This window comes from Vanessa cardui, chromosome 16 (assembly GCF_905220365.1).
Source record: "Vanessa cardui chromosome 16, ilVanCard2.1, whole genome shotgun sequence".
In the NCBI taxonomy this organism is placed as follows: Eukaryota; Metazoa; Arthropoda; class Insecta; order Lepidoptera; family Nymphalidae; genus Vanessa; species Vanessa cardui.
Window position 1 is genome coordinate 6916520 of NC_061138.1, and position 18033 is coordinate 6934552.

The 18033-nt window shown below is 32.8% G+C and overlaps 2 protein-coding genes across 3 annotated transcripts in view; both read left to right on the forward strand.

The window, feature by feature from the left end:
- Positions 1-9055, forward strand: part of LOC124536484 (3-phosphoinositide-dependent protein kinase 1) — a 68753-nt gene extending 59698 nt beyond the window's left edge. The window contains exons 1-5 of one of the 2 annotated variants that reach the window (XM_047113036.1): positions 2211-2709; positions 5014-5272; positions 5601-6521; positions 7003-7280; positions 7390-9055. In XM_047113036.1, coding sequence (XP_046968992.1) covers positions 2560-2709; positions 5014-5272; positions 5601-6521; positions 7003-7280; positions 7390-7494 — 1713 coding nt within the window. In that variant the 5' untranslated portion in view covers positions 2211-2559 and the 3' untranslated portion in view covers positions 7495-9055. Of the gene's footprint in view, positions 1-2210; positions 2710-5013; positions 5273-5600; positions 6522-7002; positions 7281-7389 lie in introns of those variants that run through there. The other variant, XM_047113037.1, reaches the window with a different exon arrangement.
- A 5197-nt stretch (positions 9056-14252) lies between these two features.
- LOC124536226 lies at positions 14253-18029 on the forward strand. Its single transcript, XM_047112718.1, has 3 exons — positions 14253-14575; positions 14948-15196; positions 17786-18029. The coding sequence occupies exons 1-3, from the start codon at positions 14393-14395 to the stop codon at positions 17939-17941; spliced, it is 588 nt and encodes a 195-aa protein (XP_046968674.1). The 5' UTR covers positions 14253-14392; the 3' UTR covers positions 17942-18029.
- The last annotated feature ends 4 nt before the right edge of the window (positions 18030-18033 follow it).

The following is an 18033-nucleotide window of genomic DNA, read 5'->3' on the forward strand; positions in this document are numbered from 1 at the left end:
CAGTTAAGTCATATCTTACGTAACATCTTTTTTATGTAATGTGGACACAATAATTGTTTAAATAACTATGGTAAAGGGTTATAAAGGGTCGAATCGAATTTTAGAAATTGTTATTTTTCGCACTTCGCGTGTCAGGTTTCGTCTCTGTTGGCGCCAGTTTCCGATACCGACGATAATCAGTCATTGAAGATATACTAGTCTTATCAATTCTGGTATACACAAAATTGATATGTAATCAGAACTGATTCACCTGTATTTCTATCAACATATTTATAGGTATACGTAGCTTGAGTTTAAAGAAAATTTTAATACAGTTTTAGAACTTGTGACTTTAATTTTCCATAATCTTATAGGTATATGGGGCAATTTTTAGTCGAATATATACAATTTTTTGATACGGATTTCGTATTATATTACTTAATCTCAAATAGTATCTTGTCGCAAAAATGTGTGACAAGTGTCACATATTATATGTTAGTTAGTTTAAAGTTAGACCTAAATTTTTAATTTTTACAAATATTTTTTTGGAACGGTTTGCCCAACAATTTTAACAAATAGAACTGACCTACCCAAGCACGCCCATATTTAAAATCGTAATAACAAATATATTGTTGATATCACTGATAATGAAATGCACCGAACATCCGCTTGATATATTATTTGCTAAAAAAACATGCAGCTTGCACCGTGTATATTTATTTTGATTATTTTAATCGTATAAGATGGCACCAGATGGCGAGTTCATTGCACGATTCACCTTTTATTTTAAAACGAAGCCTTCGGGGCTCAGGGGTTGGTGAGCTCTCTCCGAAGGACAAAAAACCGTCGGCACACCTGGCTTTTTTTATATTCCTCCAACAATATCTATCAACCTACAACGACAGATGTAAAATTACTGATTTTTTCTATGATCTTAATATAGTTACTTTAACAGCCACCTTGATTCAACATGATGCGGTCTATTGAGTTATATTGATATACGAAAATTTATATTTAAGATTATTAGTATGGTAACTTTTATTAGTGATGTCATTATCCGTTTAAATCACGTATCCAATTTTCCGTGTAAAATATACATATGATTTATGACACGTAAAATGTTTCTTTACACGTGGTACCAAGTTCAACAATGTTTATTGTGCTATTCTCATAAATAACATCACACACTACAAAAACCGAAAAGTTGACTGTAAACACATAATAAAATATTATAATGCTTTATTACACATATCTACATACTCGATATATTTTCTATATGTCTATAGTTGAACAGCAATGTACATAAAGAAGAATTAGCACCTTTGCTATTTTAATATATATACGGACAATGTATACAGAAAAGTGATTAAAAAATGAATTAGTGCAATGACGAGTTATTTTATGCCCTCCGTGTTGATTCATAATTTAATATGAAGGAGGGCCTTGCAGTTGCAGATGTGACCAACATGCGCTCATCGGCCAGCACGTGCCAGTAACAGCTGGACAGGTTTTTATATAATTTTATAGGATAATGTGTCATTTTTATTTCTCTTATGAGTAACTCAATAAAATACTAATGTAACGAATAAAATTAAACATAAGGAGAGATAGAATAGAAACATTATTTAATTTAGGAAACATTATCTTTTGGTTAAAGTATTTTTATGTCATAAAAAGAAACTTATTAAGGTTGTATAAGATATCTTGGTTTTGCATTCAATCGCTTTGCTTTTCCGCTCTTGCTGCACATCTTAACATTATTGATTTTGTTCCCATTTCCCGCGTTCAAATTCGACCCTCCGCCCTTTTCCCCTTGTCTCACCCCCTGTCGTACCACACCATGTTGCGTCAAAGCCATCGAATATTCGCCCTCAAATCTCCGAAATATACAAATCAAAACATAGAATATAAATACAGCAAGCATTAGTTAGTGTTGATTCTTATATTTATGTAAGATTTTTAACATTCTTGATCGTAATCACGAATATATTTTTATATTGCTTATATTCATTTTCTTAATTTTTTTAAGTACTTATTTTTTATTTTCAATTACTTATGTATGCTGACCAAAGAAAGCATATAAGGAACCATGCGTTTAATCGTAGCATACAGCGTTTTTAGTTTTTTACAAAATGAAGCGCAGCGCAGGCCCTAAGAAGTGGGGTGGCGGCGGCGTCGGCGGTGGCGGAAGAGAAGAGGAGGGAAGGGGAGCTCCACATTACGGTAACAAACAGCGCGCCGTACGTACCGCGGCTGTGCGATTATTCCGTCTACTGAGCGGAGGACGTAGTCAATGTCTCGCCTGCATCAAGCGCTGTATTTGTTACTACTTTAGTCTGCAACGCGCTGTCGAATCGTTCGGTCGTTTTCACGCGCGCTAACACAGAATAGTGAATTAAATAATAATCTAAAATTTATAGTTATTTAAATTTAATACATTCCTTAGTATTTTTTGTTTTTAATATTCCACATTAGTTAAAGGTGTGTAGAAGTTTTTGAAACAATAAACAATAAGCTTCATGAACTGTGATCGTGTTTTGGATAGTTTTGAACATTAGTCAAACAGTGGTGTGGTAACGTATGCGAAGTATAGAAATGAGCGGATTGACCATAAGAGTAAAAAGGGGATCGAGGGGTAGTGCGACACTTCTCGAGGCAGCAAACAGAATTCTTAAACTTCTCGGCGTAAGCTCCACGAAGCGCGGGAAACAGCCATCACCAAAATCAAAGGTAAGGTCAACGGCTTCTATGATTGTATTGAAAAATTATTACTTAATAAAGCATTCTCTACATGTTGTAGTAAGTAATGTTATGGTTATAGAATGCTATTTCGTAAAAAATGAAACACCACACTTGTTTAAAGGAATGTTTTTTTGTTAGTATTGTATTATAAGTAAATATTCCCAATAGGTATATTAAATAATGATGCATTTCAAAATATTTTGATACTTCGACGTGGCAAAATTTAAATAAACGGTAAAAACTTTCGCTGTGTCGTCCGTCTGTTTATACTTTCGCTCGATGTATTTTTATGTGCAAGCACACAGAGCACTGTTAGTTGCGACAAGCGCGCCGCGTATGATCGGTATGATGCAAACACTGATGGCGGGCGCGGCACTGACACGGCACTTGTTTGTTCACGCGTAGTCTGCGTGATCATCTTGTTTACTACTACAAACACTTCACGATCCGCATTCATCACCTTGTTTGCAAGATTCTACATTACAAATTGTATTCTTTTCTTGGTATACAAATTCTTTAAACTGTGGCATTGCTGGTTCTGTAGTACGTATATTCATAGTGAAGATACGTTACTGTTTATTGTTTCAGTTTGTCGTCGTTTTGAAAACATATTGAAAGGATATTTGCTCTTAAGTAGTACGACCTTCTTAGAAAATAAATAACATGTGTCGCCGATGGTGAAACCCAATTTTTATAAACCTAATTTTACATAATATACTTAATTATTTATAATTTAAACGAATGAAAGTATGTGGTTTTAAAAAAATAAATACATTTGTATATATTTTGTGCTTTACCTAATTGTAAACTGGCAAAAGTAGATAAAATAAATTAAAATTATGTAGGTTTTCATAAAAAAAGTGTCGTATTCATAAAAAAAATCACAAAAATAAAAACAATAACATAATTGTGTAAAAATAATGTACTTCAATAGTGATCACACAAAACCTAAAATAATGTTTATAAACAGTTTGTTGAATGTTAACAGCTATATGTATGTAAATTGAAATGTAATGTTTATAGCTGTAAAGAAAGATAACATTTCTTGTCATGAGGACAGTCATTCATTGAAAGCGTGGGCAATATGTCGGTAATGTGTGACGTTTTATTACTATGTTTTATCTTCTTCTTAATGAGAGTAACAACTTATCCATGTTATTTATTAGACAACACAACTTTTTACATCCAAAAATTTACGTCTTTTTGAGCAAAGGTAAGGACGTTGCTGAAATCTTCACACCGCGTGTGGCATGTGAAAGAGAGAATTGGCTGATGAATGTGTTTGTAGGTGCGGTCATCGACGTAGAGGGTCTTAGTAGTGGGGATCGAGGTCGAGTATGGAGTAGGTGCGCGCGGGCCGCGGAATGCGTTGCGGTGGGAATGCGCTCGGAGTACCGTTGCGGCGGTGTATGAACGTTGCCGCGGAATGCGAGACACACTTGCGGTCTACATGGACCAACTTATTTCAGTGACTCACGCGCCACATAAATTGACAATTTGCTGTGCAGTCGTTCGTCACTGCCAAATTTATAATAAAGGAATTAATCCAGAAAGGGAATGATTGTGTAGTCCATTGTCACAACTATGAAAATCCGGTTGCGATTTAGGTATATTTATATGTTAATAACTCAATGGAGCCTCTAATGATCCCATTACGACTTCGCAATAACGATGTTTAATAACATATGGAGGTTATTCTGGTTGACCTTTACGAAAATACCTTAATTATAAACAAAGCTTTTTATCTATTCTGGCCGAATTCAATTGAAACAGTGTTTTGTCTGGCGCCTCCGTAAGCAGATGAACAAAAAACTTGGGCCGCAAACTTTAGAAATTGGATCATCGAACTGTTGGTGAGGCCAATGAACGTGGCGGCGGCGTTTCGAATACATCAGACGTTTAGTTGTAAACTCAACTCTTAATGTGCTGGTGCGTCAATTTGCAACAATTTCGTACTTGCAATTTTTTTAATCTCAAACGGAAAAATTGCCTGTTTATGTCTTTCAATAGATTCTTACGAGGAGAAATGTAGGTGCAAATTAAGTTCTCAAATTCATTTGCGAAAGACATTTCACAGGTGTGTTGTGTTTGTGTGACGCGTGTAATAAGTGTGTCTATAGAAACTTTTTCTTGTCAAATTTATATTTTTTTTTTGTGTGATATTTATATCTTAAAATTGACAATGAAGTCTTTGTAATTTGTATGTCTTTCTAATGAATGTACGATACAAAAATAATATTAATAAACTGCACATAATCAACAAATCAATAATATATATTTATTTTGTTGCAGCCTACCGGCAAAACCACGTCCGAAGTACGGGCTCCAATTGCTACATCAGAGTCTACAACTGAGTCACCGATCAAGATGCAAGCTTCTCAAGCAGCCGCCGCTCCTGTTCAGACTCCGACCTCAACGCATTCGTCCAAAGAAACATACAGACACACTAAACGGACAGCAAAAGATTATATTTTTGGAAAGCTGATTGGCGATGGTTGTTATAGTACAGTATTTTTGGCGAAAGATATTCACACTGGCAAGGAGTACGCAAGTAAGTATTTAATGGCGCCAACATATATTTTTAGATTTATTATGAGGATTAATATTCGTTTTACCCTTAACAGTATTCTTTTTTTGCTGAAGCAGTACATAAATATTGAGTAGTAATGCTAGTTTATATATCTAATGATTAATTGACCACTTAAAATGGATGTAAATATTCAAATTGACAATTTTGTTTTTTATTTAGTGAAAAATGTCCAAAACTCAATAAAATAACACTTGACTTGCATGCATTAAACACAGAGTTATGCTATCAATAGGATCAATAGAGAAAGTACGTAAAGTTCAATTTTAATGTATATGTTTTTTTCTTTCAGTTAAAGTTTGTGAAAAAAGCCACATCGTTCGCAATCAAAAAGTACAGTACATAAAACGCGAAAAAGATGCCCTAAATATGCTATTTAATGTTCCACACGGATTTGTTAAGCTTTACTGCACATTTCAAGATGAGGAAAGATTATACTTTGTACTATCTTATGCAAAGAATGGCGAACTTTTACATTATATTAATAAAGTAGGCTCTTTTGAGCTAAACGTCGCTAAATTCTACGTTGCTGAACTATTATTGGCTTTAGAAAAAATGCATGCTAAAGGAATTATTCACCGTGATCTTAAGCCAGAAAACATTTTATTAGACGAAAACATGCATTTACAAATCGCCGATTTTGGAACTGTTAAAATATTAGAACCTGAAAAAATTAAATCGTCTACTCCAGCCGTTCAAGAAGACCAAGATCCAGCTGTTAGATCAAGAAAAATAAGTTTTGTTGGTACAGCTCAATATGTAAGCCCTGATCTCCTACAAAATCGTGTAGACACACGTGCATCTGATCTATGGGCATTGGGATGTATTATTTACCAAATGATATCTGGTTTACCCCCTTTCCGAGCTTCTAATGACTTTCTAACATTTCAAAAAATTCAAAAAATGGATTACGAGTTTCCTGAAGGTTTTCCAGCGGAAGCTAAGGATCTAGTTGAAAAATTGCTAGTTTTAGATCACACTAAGAGGCTTGGGGCTAGCGACACAGGTGATACCTATGAAAGTATCAGACGACACCCATTCTTTGAAGGCATAGATTGGGAAAATATTTGGGAACAAACTCCACCAAAGATAAGTCCATACTTACCCGGTGAGCCCTTCGAAGAAAAATATACCGTGCCTGACCATTTGGAACCTGGATTAGGCGGAAGACAAATTTTACGCTTGTGGGAATTCGACTTGTCCACATCTAGAGGTAAGAATTTAAAGTGATCATCATTACCCCATCTATTAGTATCTATTTCACAAATCATATTCACTGTTAGCGTAAAATATTTTTCATTAGTGCATATAAAAGTCACGTTAAATAACATTCATACTCTTTTTGATTTTAGTAATAAAACTGTAAAATAAAATATGTGAATTGACTTTGATCGTTTGAAATGTGTTCACATTCCGACGTACTTACTTTGTTCTTGATTTACGGTTCCGCAACAGACATGACGTCACTTCCCGGAGCGCTGCAATAGCACTGTATTCTCACCAGCTGATGACATTATATAAATTACTTCATAACTGACTTTTATTAATGACTCTTTTATGTGCATTGAAACACAATGTGCATTGTGCTTGTAAGAAATGTAGCTTATATCAATTAGTACGCATAACAATACAGTTTTGATCATCCTACACTATTTATTATTAATAATTATTGTAATTTATTGTTTTTGTTACAGGAATCTTAAATATTAGTCCCGAAGAAAAACGTCATCGTCTGGAAGTTCAAGCTAGAGAAAATAAATGGCACCAATTTGTTGATGGCGAACTTATTCTAAAACAAGGATTAGTAGAAAAAAGGAAGGGCTTATTCGCTAGACGTCGTATGCTACTCTTGACAACAGGCCCACGATTATTTTACGTTGACCCCGTTAATATGGTTCTCAAAGGAGAGATACCTTGGTCTCCAGAGCTGCGCGTCGAGGCCAAAAACTTTAGAATATTTTTAGTGTACACGGTAAGCTATTATTTAGTTATATAAACATTACAATACCCAAATATTTTTCTGTTATTTGTGTCAGTGTTAATATAGCGCATCGTCTCATGATATATGTTTTTTGTTACAGCCAAATCGTACATACTACCTAGAAGATCCTCTGTCGTTTGCATTGGAATGGAGGAGGGTAATCGATGAAGTACGCATCGGGACATACGGACGGGTCACGACTTAGACGGTTGCGCGGCCGCCGAGCCGAGTCGCGCCCACGTCGGGTTTCGCGCCCGCATTCCTCCCGTTCTCTGCACGGCGAGTGCACACTTCTAGGATAAACTAGGCTTCATTTCGAGCACGAAAATCATCAAGAGAAACTTAACACGACGATGAAAACTTCGTGTCCTGAGAAAAATTGGTAAACGGTCCTTTAAGTTTGCAAAAGCCAGCGCAGATAGGCAGCATTGGCTTTGTCCGCGACAGGAGCGGCAGGCGCCATATATGTTTCAAATGCGCACGATGACACGCTCGCGTCGACGCTCCCCGCATTGGAGAAGGAGGACACGAGAAGACGACGTCAGTTCCCAATTAATCAGTGTTTTGACGCTGAATGACTGATTCCTACTAGTATGTCCCGACTATCTTAAATTATTGTTCTAATTTAAGTTACTTATTTAATTGTGGATATCGGCGGTAATATGTAAATATTTGTCGTAATTTATTATTGAAATTGTTAGGTGTAATATAACGCGTAATTGTGGGCCTTTTTAACTTAAATTTATAATGGCCTCATGTAAGAATGGACTTGTTATTCGCCACCCGCGTGTTCACGAAGCCCATTCCAGTTGGTAACTAGGCAATTTATAGCTAAATTAATAATTATTTATTTTATTTTAATTGTATGCCAACGGAATGTGACTTGTACAGATATTTAACAGTAGAAAAATATAACTATGTTTCCATATTACACGTGTCTAACACTTGCCAGTAACAATATAATGTGATGAAATTGATGTTCAGAACTATTAATTAAATATTGTTACGATGGCAGTGTAACTGAAGTATGGGAACACTATTATAAGAAGACTAGCTTCTTAAATTAGGTCTGGGCAAATTGATGCAGAACATAATAATGATTTAAACATATTTTTCTGCACTTGTCCAGGAATTGTCTCTCAAATTGCAGAGTCCTTTAATTTAGTGCTTCTAATTTGTATGCATTTCATGCATACAATGCACTATAATCCTAACTTAGTCAAAGTATACGGATAATTTCACCAAAGGTGATTAATAACAATTTGATTTTGGATTAATTGGTTAATTGTTATGTTAATTCATTCAATTTTAGAGACACTTAATAATTTTCTTAATACCAGTTTGTTTTGTTGTTTGTGTTAATTATAAAGAATAAAAAGGAAACACCTAAAATTTCAATGTCATGGCTTTTAGTCGATATCTATTTTAAGTTAGTAAAGCAGTGTAATTTTGTTGTAGATTAATTGTTTTAAATGCCTAAACTTGCCTGAAAATATTTATTTCAGAAGATTTTAATGTAATTGGGATTAAATCCGAACAACATTTTAGGAAAATTATTGTGTGAAACAAAATATGTAATGTTTCAATAAAATGCATTGAATTCATTTAACATTGATGGTACTACTCCATGACATTGTTACTAATAAACTGTCTGCATTTAAATTAAAAACCTGCTAACTATACTAGTTATATTTTAAAACATTTGTATTGCATAAATTCCATAAATTAAATAAGAAATTGAAAATAAATTGAAGTTGATTTTTTAAGACGACTTGTTTTTTTTTGTTACAACATCATTTATTACACAAGCAAATGAATACAAAAATTCTACTTTTCAGATTACCACCATTAATCATATTGAACTAAATTGCTGAATATTTAATTTTTTTTGTTTAAAAAAAGGTAATCATAAAGAAAATCTCATTACTTTACTGGTTCTACAATGAGTTGGTTTGTTCAATAACCTCTACATGTCTATAATTTAAGGGTTGTTGTGGTGGAAATAGAGAATATTTTTCCTGACTACAATTTATAAATTGAAATAATTATTGCTATTATATTTTCTCTCTTAAGGTATAAGAACTACATCCTTTGATACATAATACGTAGACCAGTAGAAAGTAAACAAATTGGTAGTGTTCATGAATACCATGCAATCAAAGCCATCTCAAGCTATGCTTCGACCCTTGGGCACATATGAATAAGGGACCCTTATGCTATTTACTTAAATTAAGAATTTAACAAAATAATAATGAAACAATTGAAAAAAAATTATATAGGAGGTTGACGAAGTATCTGGAATTTCATCAATATTTAGCCTTACTTATTTTCCAATTAGGAAATGTGATCACAGAACTAACTGGTGAACGATAAATTTGGTTAAAATATAATTTACTTATATAATACAATGCAGTATTTCAAGCATTACTATATTATTTTTAATACTGAGAATTAAAAAAAAACAGACGAATTGATAACCTCCGTTTTTGAAGTCGGTTAAAACATTTAATATAACGACAAAAATTGAAATTTGAAATAAATAAAAATTCACTAAAATTCCGATAGCCGCTACCGGTAGTATCGGAATACTTGGCGTTGATATTTAGAGCCTCGTTCAGTTCCGCGTTCAATTGGAAGGCAAGGCCAAATTGGCTTCAAAAAAGCTCGGTGTGCTCAGCAAGTTGAGACAGTATTTCACGTCGGCCCATCGCCTAAAACTTTACAAGGCGCAAATTCGGCCTCACATGGAATACTGCTCTCACCTCTGGGCGGGTGCTCCCCAGTACCAGCTCCTTCCATTTGACCGTATTCAACGTAGAGCGGCTCGAGTTATCGACGATCAAGCCCGATTCCGATCTCCTTGATCCTTTGGCTTTGCGTAGAAATGTTGGATCTTCTACCGATTTTTTCACAGGGAATGTTCCGAGGAATTGTTCGGATTAATCCCGGCTGCTGAATTTCACCTTCGGACATCTCGTCAAAATTCTAAGTTTCACCTGCACCACCTTGATGTCCGAAAAACCACAACAGCGCGATTTCTTAGACATTTTCTGCCTCGCACAACCACTTTGTGGAACCAGCTTTCGCGGTTTTTCCGAACCGATACGACATGGGAACCTTTAAGAAAAGAGTGCACACCTTTCTTAAAGACCGGCTACGCACCTGCAAGCCCCTGGTGTTGCAGATGTCCATGGGCGGTGGTAGACACTATCCATCAGTTGAGCCTCCTGCTAGTTTGCCTCCTGTCATAAAAAATAATTGCTTTATTAGGTTTTTTTCCCGAATTAAACAAAATAATAGTAGTAACAAAAGTTAATCGACAATTTTTTTTTCTCTGCATGGTAAAAACATAAGAAAAATTTAAAACAAATTATGAAAGGATCTCCAAAATATCTATTGTAGGAATATTCCATCCGTCCATTTAGTAAGAAATTATTTTATCGTGATAATTTAAAAAAGTCATCGTTTCATTCTCTATTTTTTTATCTCACTCGCCTTAAAATCTTCTTTCAATTCAAAATAAAATATACAACGCACTTCAAACAAAACTTCTTAAATTTTCTCTTTCTCGCATTTACCTTATTTGAAACCAAAATTTTATTCCCTATTTAGGTATCGATAAGAGATCTGTATGCACTGATTTACATTTAATATTTTAGCTTCAAATTCTGATTATTTTATTATTATAACGCCAAGTTTCCGACTCCGCAAAGACAATAAATCCTTCTTGGGGCAAGGTATCCGTTTCTATACTAAAATTCCGCAGAAATTTTTAACTTTGCCGTTTAGTAAATTCAAATCGTTTGTAAAAAATACATTGGTAGAAAAAGCATATTATTCGATACAAGATTTTGTAGATGATAAAAAAGCGTGGAGTTAATACCTGTTGATTTCCAAGCAGGATACATTAATTGAAATAATGGTATTTAATTAACATGACGTTGTATTTTTTAAATGTTAAAAAAGAGTAACTACTGAGTTTCTTGCCGGTTCTTCGCGGTAGAATCTACTTTCCGAACCGGTGGTAGCTTCACTTAATTGTAAAATGACGATTCAAAAGTGCTTATAAAAGCCTACTTGAATAAAGTTTATTTTGATTTTGATTTTGTTTTTGATATATATATATATTGACAGATGTCTCTAATTATCTGATGAAAGATTGATAAAAAAATATATATATTTCAAAAACAACTTCAATTATTGGTTTTAACTGGACATCCATTCTAGGGTTGTTGAGGATGTGATTATGAGGAAGAGGAGGAGGAAGAGGATTTGTCGAACGCAAATTTAGAGGATGCGGATGAGGATGAGGATATTTTTCGTGAAAGAGGATGCGGATGAGGAAGCGGATGAGGAAGCGGTAGAGAAAGCGGATTAGGAAGATAGGAAATTATAAATACTAGCGGACCAAACCGAAAAGCCGTTATTCTGACTGTACATAACATACATACACTAAAAAAATTGAACTATTCTCAAAACACACAATAAAGAATCATCAAAATCGGTCCAGCAGTTATGAATGAGTTCAATAACATACACAACACAAGCACACAAAAAAGATGAGTGAATAGTACAATTTATTTTAGGAATTTAAATGATATAGTACATAATAAGAATGCAGTCTTTATATCTTTATTAATTACATAAGTCAAATATTTTATTAATTAAAATAAAGGAATTGAATACTAATAAATAATGAAAATTAATTATAGCGAGGTTATTTTTTATAAAAAATTATTTGGACGCTGTTTCCCCTGGCAACCGGCTTCTTAGCTCATCATATCCAGTATTGCTAAAACGTCGTTCCCTGGGCATACTTGATAGGGGAGAAGATAAGTATTGCCGTACAGCTCCTTAAAGCTCCCAAATATTTCGGATCAATTTTTCACCATAAAAGACTGTGTTCATGCATATTAATTAGTTTTTCTTTAATGTCGTTATTTAATAGTAGCTTTAGTACCACAGACCTATCTTCTATTGGTAAACGGGGAAGCGGTGGATGTAGGGCAGGATGTGTCTACTACAGCTCCAGATTCCTCATAAATTGCTCTTAAATTTTGAGGAAGCGATAGCGGAAGAGGATTTTTAATTTTTATCTATGAGGATGCGGTATCGGTTGAGGAACCCAAAATATTGAGGAACTTTCGCATTATGAGGAAGAGGAAGAGGAATCCTCAGCAACCCTAATCCATTCATTCATCCATCCATAGTTTTACTGGAAACCATTGAATTCACCGAGTCCTTAGAATTTAAATAGTCTACATTTTTTTTTTCATGAAATCGATCGGTATAATGTTTATTATACCTAAACCCCTCGATATTTTGGTGTTCATGATAATGAAATGCTGCTAAACTAGATGAAACAGCAACCTCAATAAGTTCTCTGGCATGACTGATCAATTTATAAAAAAAAAACTCTTTTCGAATGAATTTTCCATAACGTTAAAATTATGGTGCAATAAAAAGATATTCTAACCATCCTGTTATAAATACAGGACAGAAAAAAGGTGTAACTTGGCATATAGCTTATAGCAATGATGTTCTAGTAAACAGATATGTTATTAACGAGCAAAAAGTGAAGACTAGAAAACGTCCCAATTGTGACGTTTGCCTTAAGTCTGAGTCAGACATAGAATAAAAGTACTGATGCGAATATTAGGCAGTAAAGTCATCTTTACACCAGAGTTCTCTTTTTGTTTTAATAACCTTTCTTTATAATTTTGCGTAATACATTTAATTAAATTAAACTTGTCGAATATAAGAAAATAAAATATTCGTAGTTTATCATTACCATAATATGTTAAAATATTTTCATCTAATATTTAAAATCTTTATTTGTTATATAGGCATAAATCCCGGCCACAAATTCTGTACACGTGGTTTGTACTGTCTGCTTAATGAATTTGTTAGTCTATGATGCTAACGTGCGGTGATTGGTGGCCCGAATAATATTTGTTTACATTCACGCGCAATTAAAACATCTAGTTGTCTCTTTTTTTTCTTATTGTTTTTATCAAGCTATCCTTTTTAATTGTAACGAAATGTAAAATAAACGGTCCCCGGCGCGGCACACCTTTTTCTGTTGTTTAGCATGGGTATAACATATCTGTTTATTAGAATATCATTGGCTTATATTTATTTAACGTAATCATTAAAAACAATTTTGTATTTTTAAAATAGCTATGAAATGTTTATCAATATACCACAAAGTTTTTTTCCAAATTTTGTCTTGTCTCCAATTGGTGGAGGAAGATCAACTTTTCTTTGGAGGATTTTTTTTCAACCGACTTCAAAAAGGAGGAGGTTATCAATTCGTCTGTATTTTCAGCCAAGAAAACTATGTAGTATATCTATCAAAAAACAATACGAGAATACTTTAAGAAATATTAGTTTTTTACAAATTACCTTTTATACGATAACATACTGGACGAATCAAGGGGCTCGTATCGCTTCTTTCTTTTGATTGTTGAGGCGTGTGCCCGTGACTGACACCCGTTCCAAACATAACCTTATATAATCGTTAATCGACTTCTAAGTAGTCTAATATTTTTCATTTCATTTTACCTAGGAGGACTCTAAAAATATGTTAAATATATAATAAAAATGCACTAAAAATAATTACATTTTAGTACATTTTTATTCGTTTTAACGTAGTGTTTTGTTTGAAGTCAGTTTTTCTTTTTGTTAAAATTTTATTTATTAGTTTAACAAACAGTAATTATTTTAGAATAGAACTAGAATATAATTCATATGATAAATTGAGGTCAAACTTTAATCAATCGCGATCGGAGAATGAGCAAAAAAATAACAAAATGAAATACATTTTTTCTACAATATTTTAACACAATATCCATTGCAAATGGTTGTATAAAGTAACACCTCTGCCAAGTAAAAATAAATTATCAAAATAAATGTGGTTGTCGTGGTAAATTGTTGACATTTGACATCTGCCAGTGTCATTTGTCAGTTTTCAATATTCATCAGATACCTATCCATTTCGGCAATCAGCATTCAGCACACGATTTTTGTAATTTATATTTTAAAACATAACCACCTGTTTTCTGAATTTTTTCAGTTACCTATATTATTATTGACAAATAGAAATGTCATCACCGGTAATTAAATATGTAGGAAGGACTACAAATTTTAAAGGAAAAACTCTCTGGGAAATCGTTGGAAGTCTCAAAAATTATGGTGTTGGAAGAATAATCGTTCGTTCCGTGTTTCAACGTTACTCCGAGCCAAGTTTCATGAAGATTGTAAAAGTAGAAACTTGTCCAGACGAAGTATGACTATAATTTATGTTCTCATGTTGTTGGGTTATCATGATTGTGTTGAATACTTATTCGCTTATTCAGGAGAAAAAAGTATTAGCATAACGAGAATAGCATATTCATGGCAGTGTTACTACAAACCTTATTTATATGTTATAAATTTGATTCACCATATCACTAACAGCTTTACCAACCATTACAAATAAACTGACATCATAATCAAATTGAATAAAGTTTATAGATACATAGAAAACATTTTAATAGTGAAATTTATGTATGAAAAGTAATCTGTACAAAAGTTCTCAAAATTCTATACATGAAGAGATGTTTGATGAAGCTTGCTTTTAAGATTTTCTATTAATCATAATTTACAATAATTTTCAGGAAAGACGAAGAGTTCGAGTTTGGGTTGAAAAAACTTTTAGAGGCAGAAAACTTCCTAACTTAACCGAAATCTATAAAACATCCTACAAGCCTGATTATAATCTCATCCCAAAAGATGAAGAAGCTAAATTATTTGAATCAGCTAAAGTTTATGAAAAATCACCTGAAGTTATTTTACCTAATTCAATTGAAATGCCACCACTCATGAAGAAATTTATTGTAAAAGATCATGAAAAGAAGGGATTAGAGGTAATTTTAATTTAATTTTTTATTGTCTTTATGAATGTGTTTTTAGGTTGCAGCCCATGAGTCAATCAAATGTTAGTATCTGATAAAATATATATACATAATGTTGTCTTAAATTTTCGCGATTATTACACATTTAAATAAAACTAATTATAACGGATGAATCGCGTATATTAATTATTTTTAAACATCCCGACGTTTCGAGCACTTTGCAGTGTTCGTGGTCACGGGTAGACTAAGATGACATTTGTCTATTTGAAGAACAAAGGAAATATTATTAACAACTACCGCCAACGATTTCTCAATTGATGTCTTGAGTAACGTTCCGGTTGCACGCAGAAGGCACTAACTGTATCTTTAGGTCTTGCAGTCTGTTGGATTTGGGATTTTAAATTTTTAATAAGTGGATCCCAGGTGTTAGAAAGTCTCCAACAAAATAGGAGAAATGAGATGTCAAAAATAGGCGTTCTTCAAAGTCTGCAGTCTGTGAACATGCTCTGGATAAACCTAACCATTTTATCCGATTTGATAAACCACAGATCCTCGCTAGAGAACACAGATTCATTCCTAGAATGATACGCGAGGCTATTGAAATTCAAAAACATCCGAACTTCATTAGAGAAGATGGTTGGAGACTTTCTAACACCTGGGATCCACTTATTAAAAATTTAAAATCCCAAATCCAACAGACTGCAAGACCTAAAGATACAGTTAGTGCCTTCTGCGTGCAACCGGAACGTTACTCAAGACATCAATTGAGAAATCGTTGGCGGTAGTTGTTAATAATATTTCCTTTGTTCTTCAAATAGACAAATGTCATCTTAGTCTACCCGTGACCACGAACACTGCAAAGTGCTCGAAACGTCGGGATGTTTAAAAATAATTAATATACGCGATTCATCCGTTATAATTAGTTTTATTTAAATATATATACATTTTTAATCGATATAGGTAAAGGAACCATCAAATGGCCTGCCTGATGGTAAGTGGTCCCCTACAACCCAGAATCAATAGGGTTGTATGAAATATTAACCATTCCTTACATTGCACATGTGCCACCGACCTTGGTAACTAAGATGTTATGTCCATTGTATCTGTAGTTACACCAGTTACTGCTCTTTAGCGGTAGAATAGCTGATGAGTGAGTGGAACCGACCCTGACTAAAAATAGAAATCAGTGACTATAATGGTCTTTGTTTTTTATAGTATTAATATTTATTTCCAATATTCTACAATATACTCTATTACAACCATAACAGGAGAAAAGTCAAATAAACAATGTTTAAAAGCAAAAGTTCATTGTATGATTGGTGCTATGGTTTTGTGATAAATAGCATTTAATGTTGACAAAACTATTAACCAAAGTTTTCAAGTAAAATTAAAGTGGATATAAATAGTTAAGCATAATAGTGTTACTTTAATTATAAAGATATGTTAAACATAAACTTATACTAGTGCACAAATTAACTGGGATTTCCTAAATCATATGAAAATGTAAATTTAAGATTTGTTTATTTTTATTTATTTCATCTGGATAGCAATAGCATATCTATTTGATAATTGATTGTATTGTGTGATGTTTTCATATAAAAAAGTCTATTCCAATGGGAAGAGGAGAAAAGGTAAATAAACAACTTTGACCTTGGATTCATATGTCATTTGCGTTTGACTAGTGAGGTGAAAATAATTGAATGAATGGGTAATGAATGCTAAAGAACAATATATATTTTTTTGATTTTAAAAGTTTTTTTCCGTTTAAACAAAGCCAGGTCGTAATAAAAAACTTCAGATAATTCCGAATAAGCATCCATGCACATGATACGAAAGATGAGAGACAAATGTCTTTCTTACCATTGTATTATTTTCAAAACTATAAAATTGCTATGCACAAAACTGATCTACATTTCGAGATAATAGATTATTTTTAAGTAAAATAATTCTTTTAACATTTTTGGTAAAAATATTATTTTTATGTAAAAACCTTACTGTATAAAAATAACTTTTTTATCTATCATTAGGTAACTTTTTACGTTTGTAATAAATAATTCATATTATACATTACAACCAATTAAATAAATATACATTATATATCTATAATTAATCTTAAAACTAAAATAATATATTTTTTATCTGTAAAAATTCATTCAGTCTACATTCGTTTAATGAACATCCTTAGTTGAGGCCTCTATTTTAAATGTTCGTCATCGAAAAATGGCGTCTTGAATGTAGACAAAACTGTTTTCGTTACTTTGGAAGTGAAATTAAAGTGGATTTATGTAGTTTAGTGAAATATTGTTGTATTACAAATGAAGATATATTAATCAAGAACTATTTGTAGTTAATCATATAGCAGAATTATCAACAAAACACTTGTGATATTGAAAATTCATATATTATTTAGTCACCTTAAAAACTTTGACTCAATTTTGATTTCATAAAATAATCTTATAGTAATTATTTTTAAATATTTTTAAAAACAGCTTGTTATGTTTTAACTACAGCATAGATTTATTTTCTTGACTTAGAACTTTGGAAGAAGGAAGGATTATTGAGTATTTATAAATTTTAATATTATGTTTTCTTTTATTACAGACAATCAAGGAATTTGTTATGCCTATTGCATACAATCATAGTCCGAACCGAGTACACAGAATTGCTAAAGAAAATGAAAAACCCACAGTGCAGTTTACTATGTCTCTTGGAAAACCCGTGAGTCCCTCTCTGTACGAGGGAATACAGTTACAATAATGTATTTATAATAATGTTCAAGGTTTTTTTAACATAAAACTATTAAGTAGGTTTAATAATTATTAGTTTAATAAAACATGTTAGTTCAGAAT

Coding starts and splice junctions, on each gene's coding strand:
- LOC124536226 (XM_047112718.1), top strand. CDS start 14,393: ATGTCATCACCGGTAATTAAATATGTAGGAAGGACTACAAATTTTAAA. Junction 14,576..14,947: donor TAGAAACTTGTCCAGACGAA/GTATGACTATAA, acceptor AATAATTTTCAG/GAAAGACGAAGAGTTCGAGT. Junction 15,197..17,785: donor ATGAAAAGAAGGGATTAGAG/GTAATTTTAATT, acceptor CTTTTATTACAG/ACAATCAAGGAATTTGTTAT.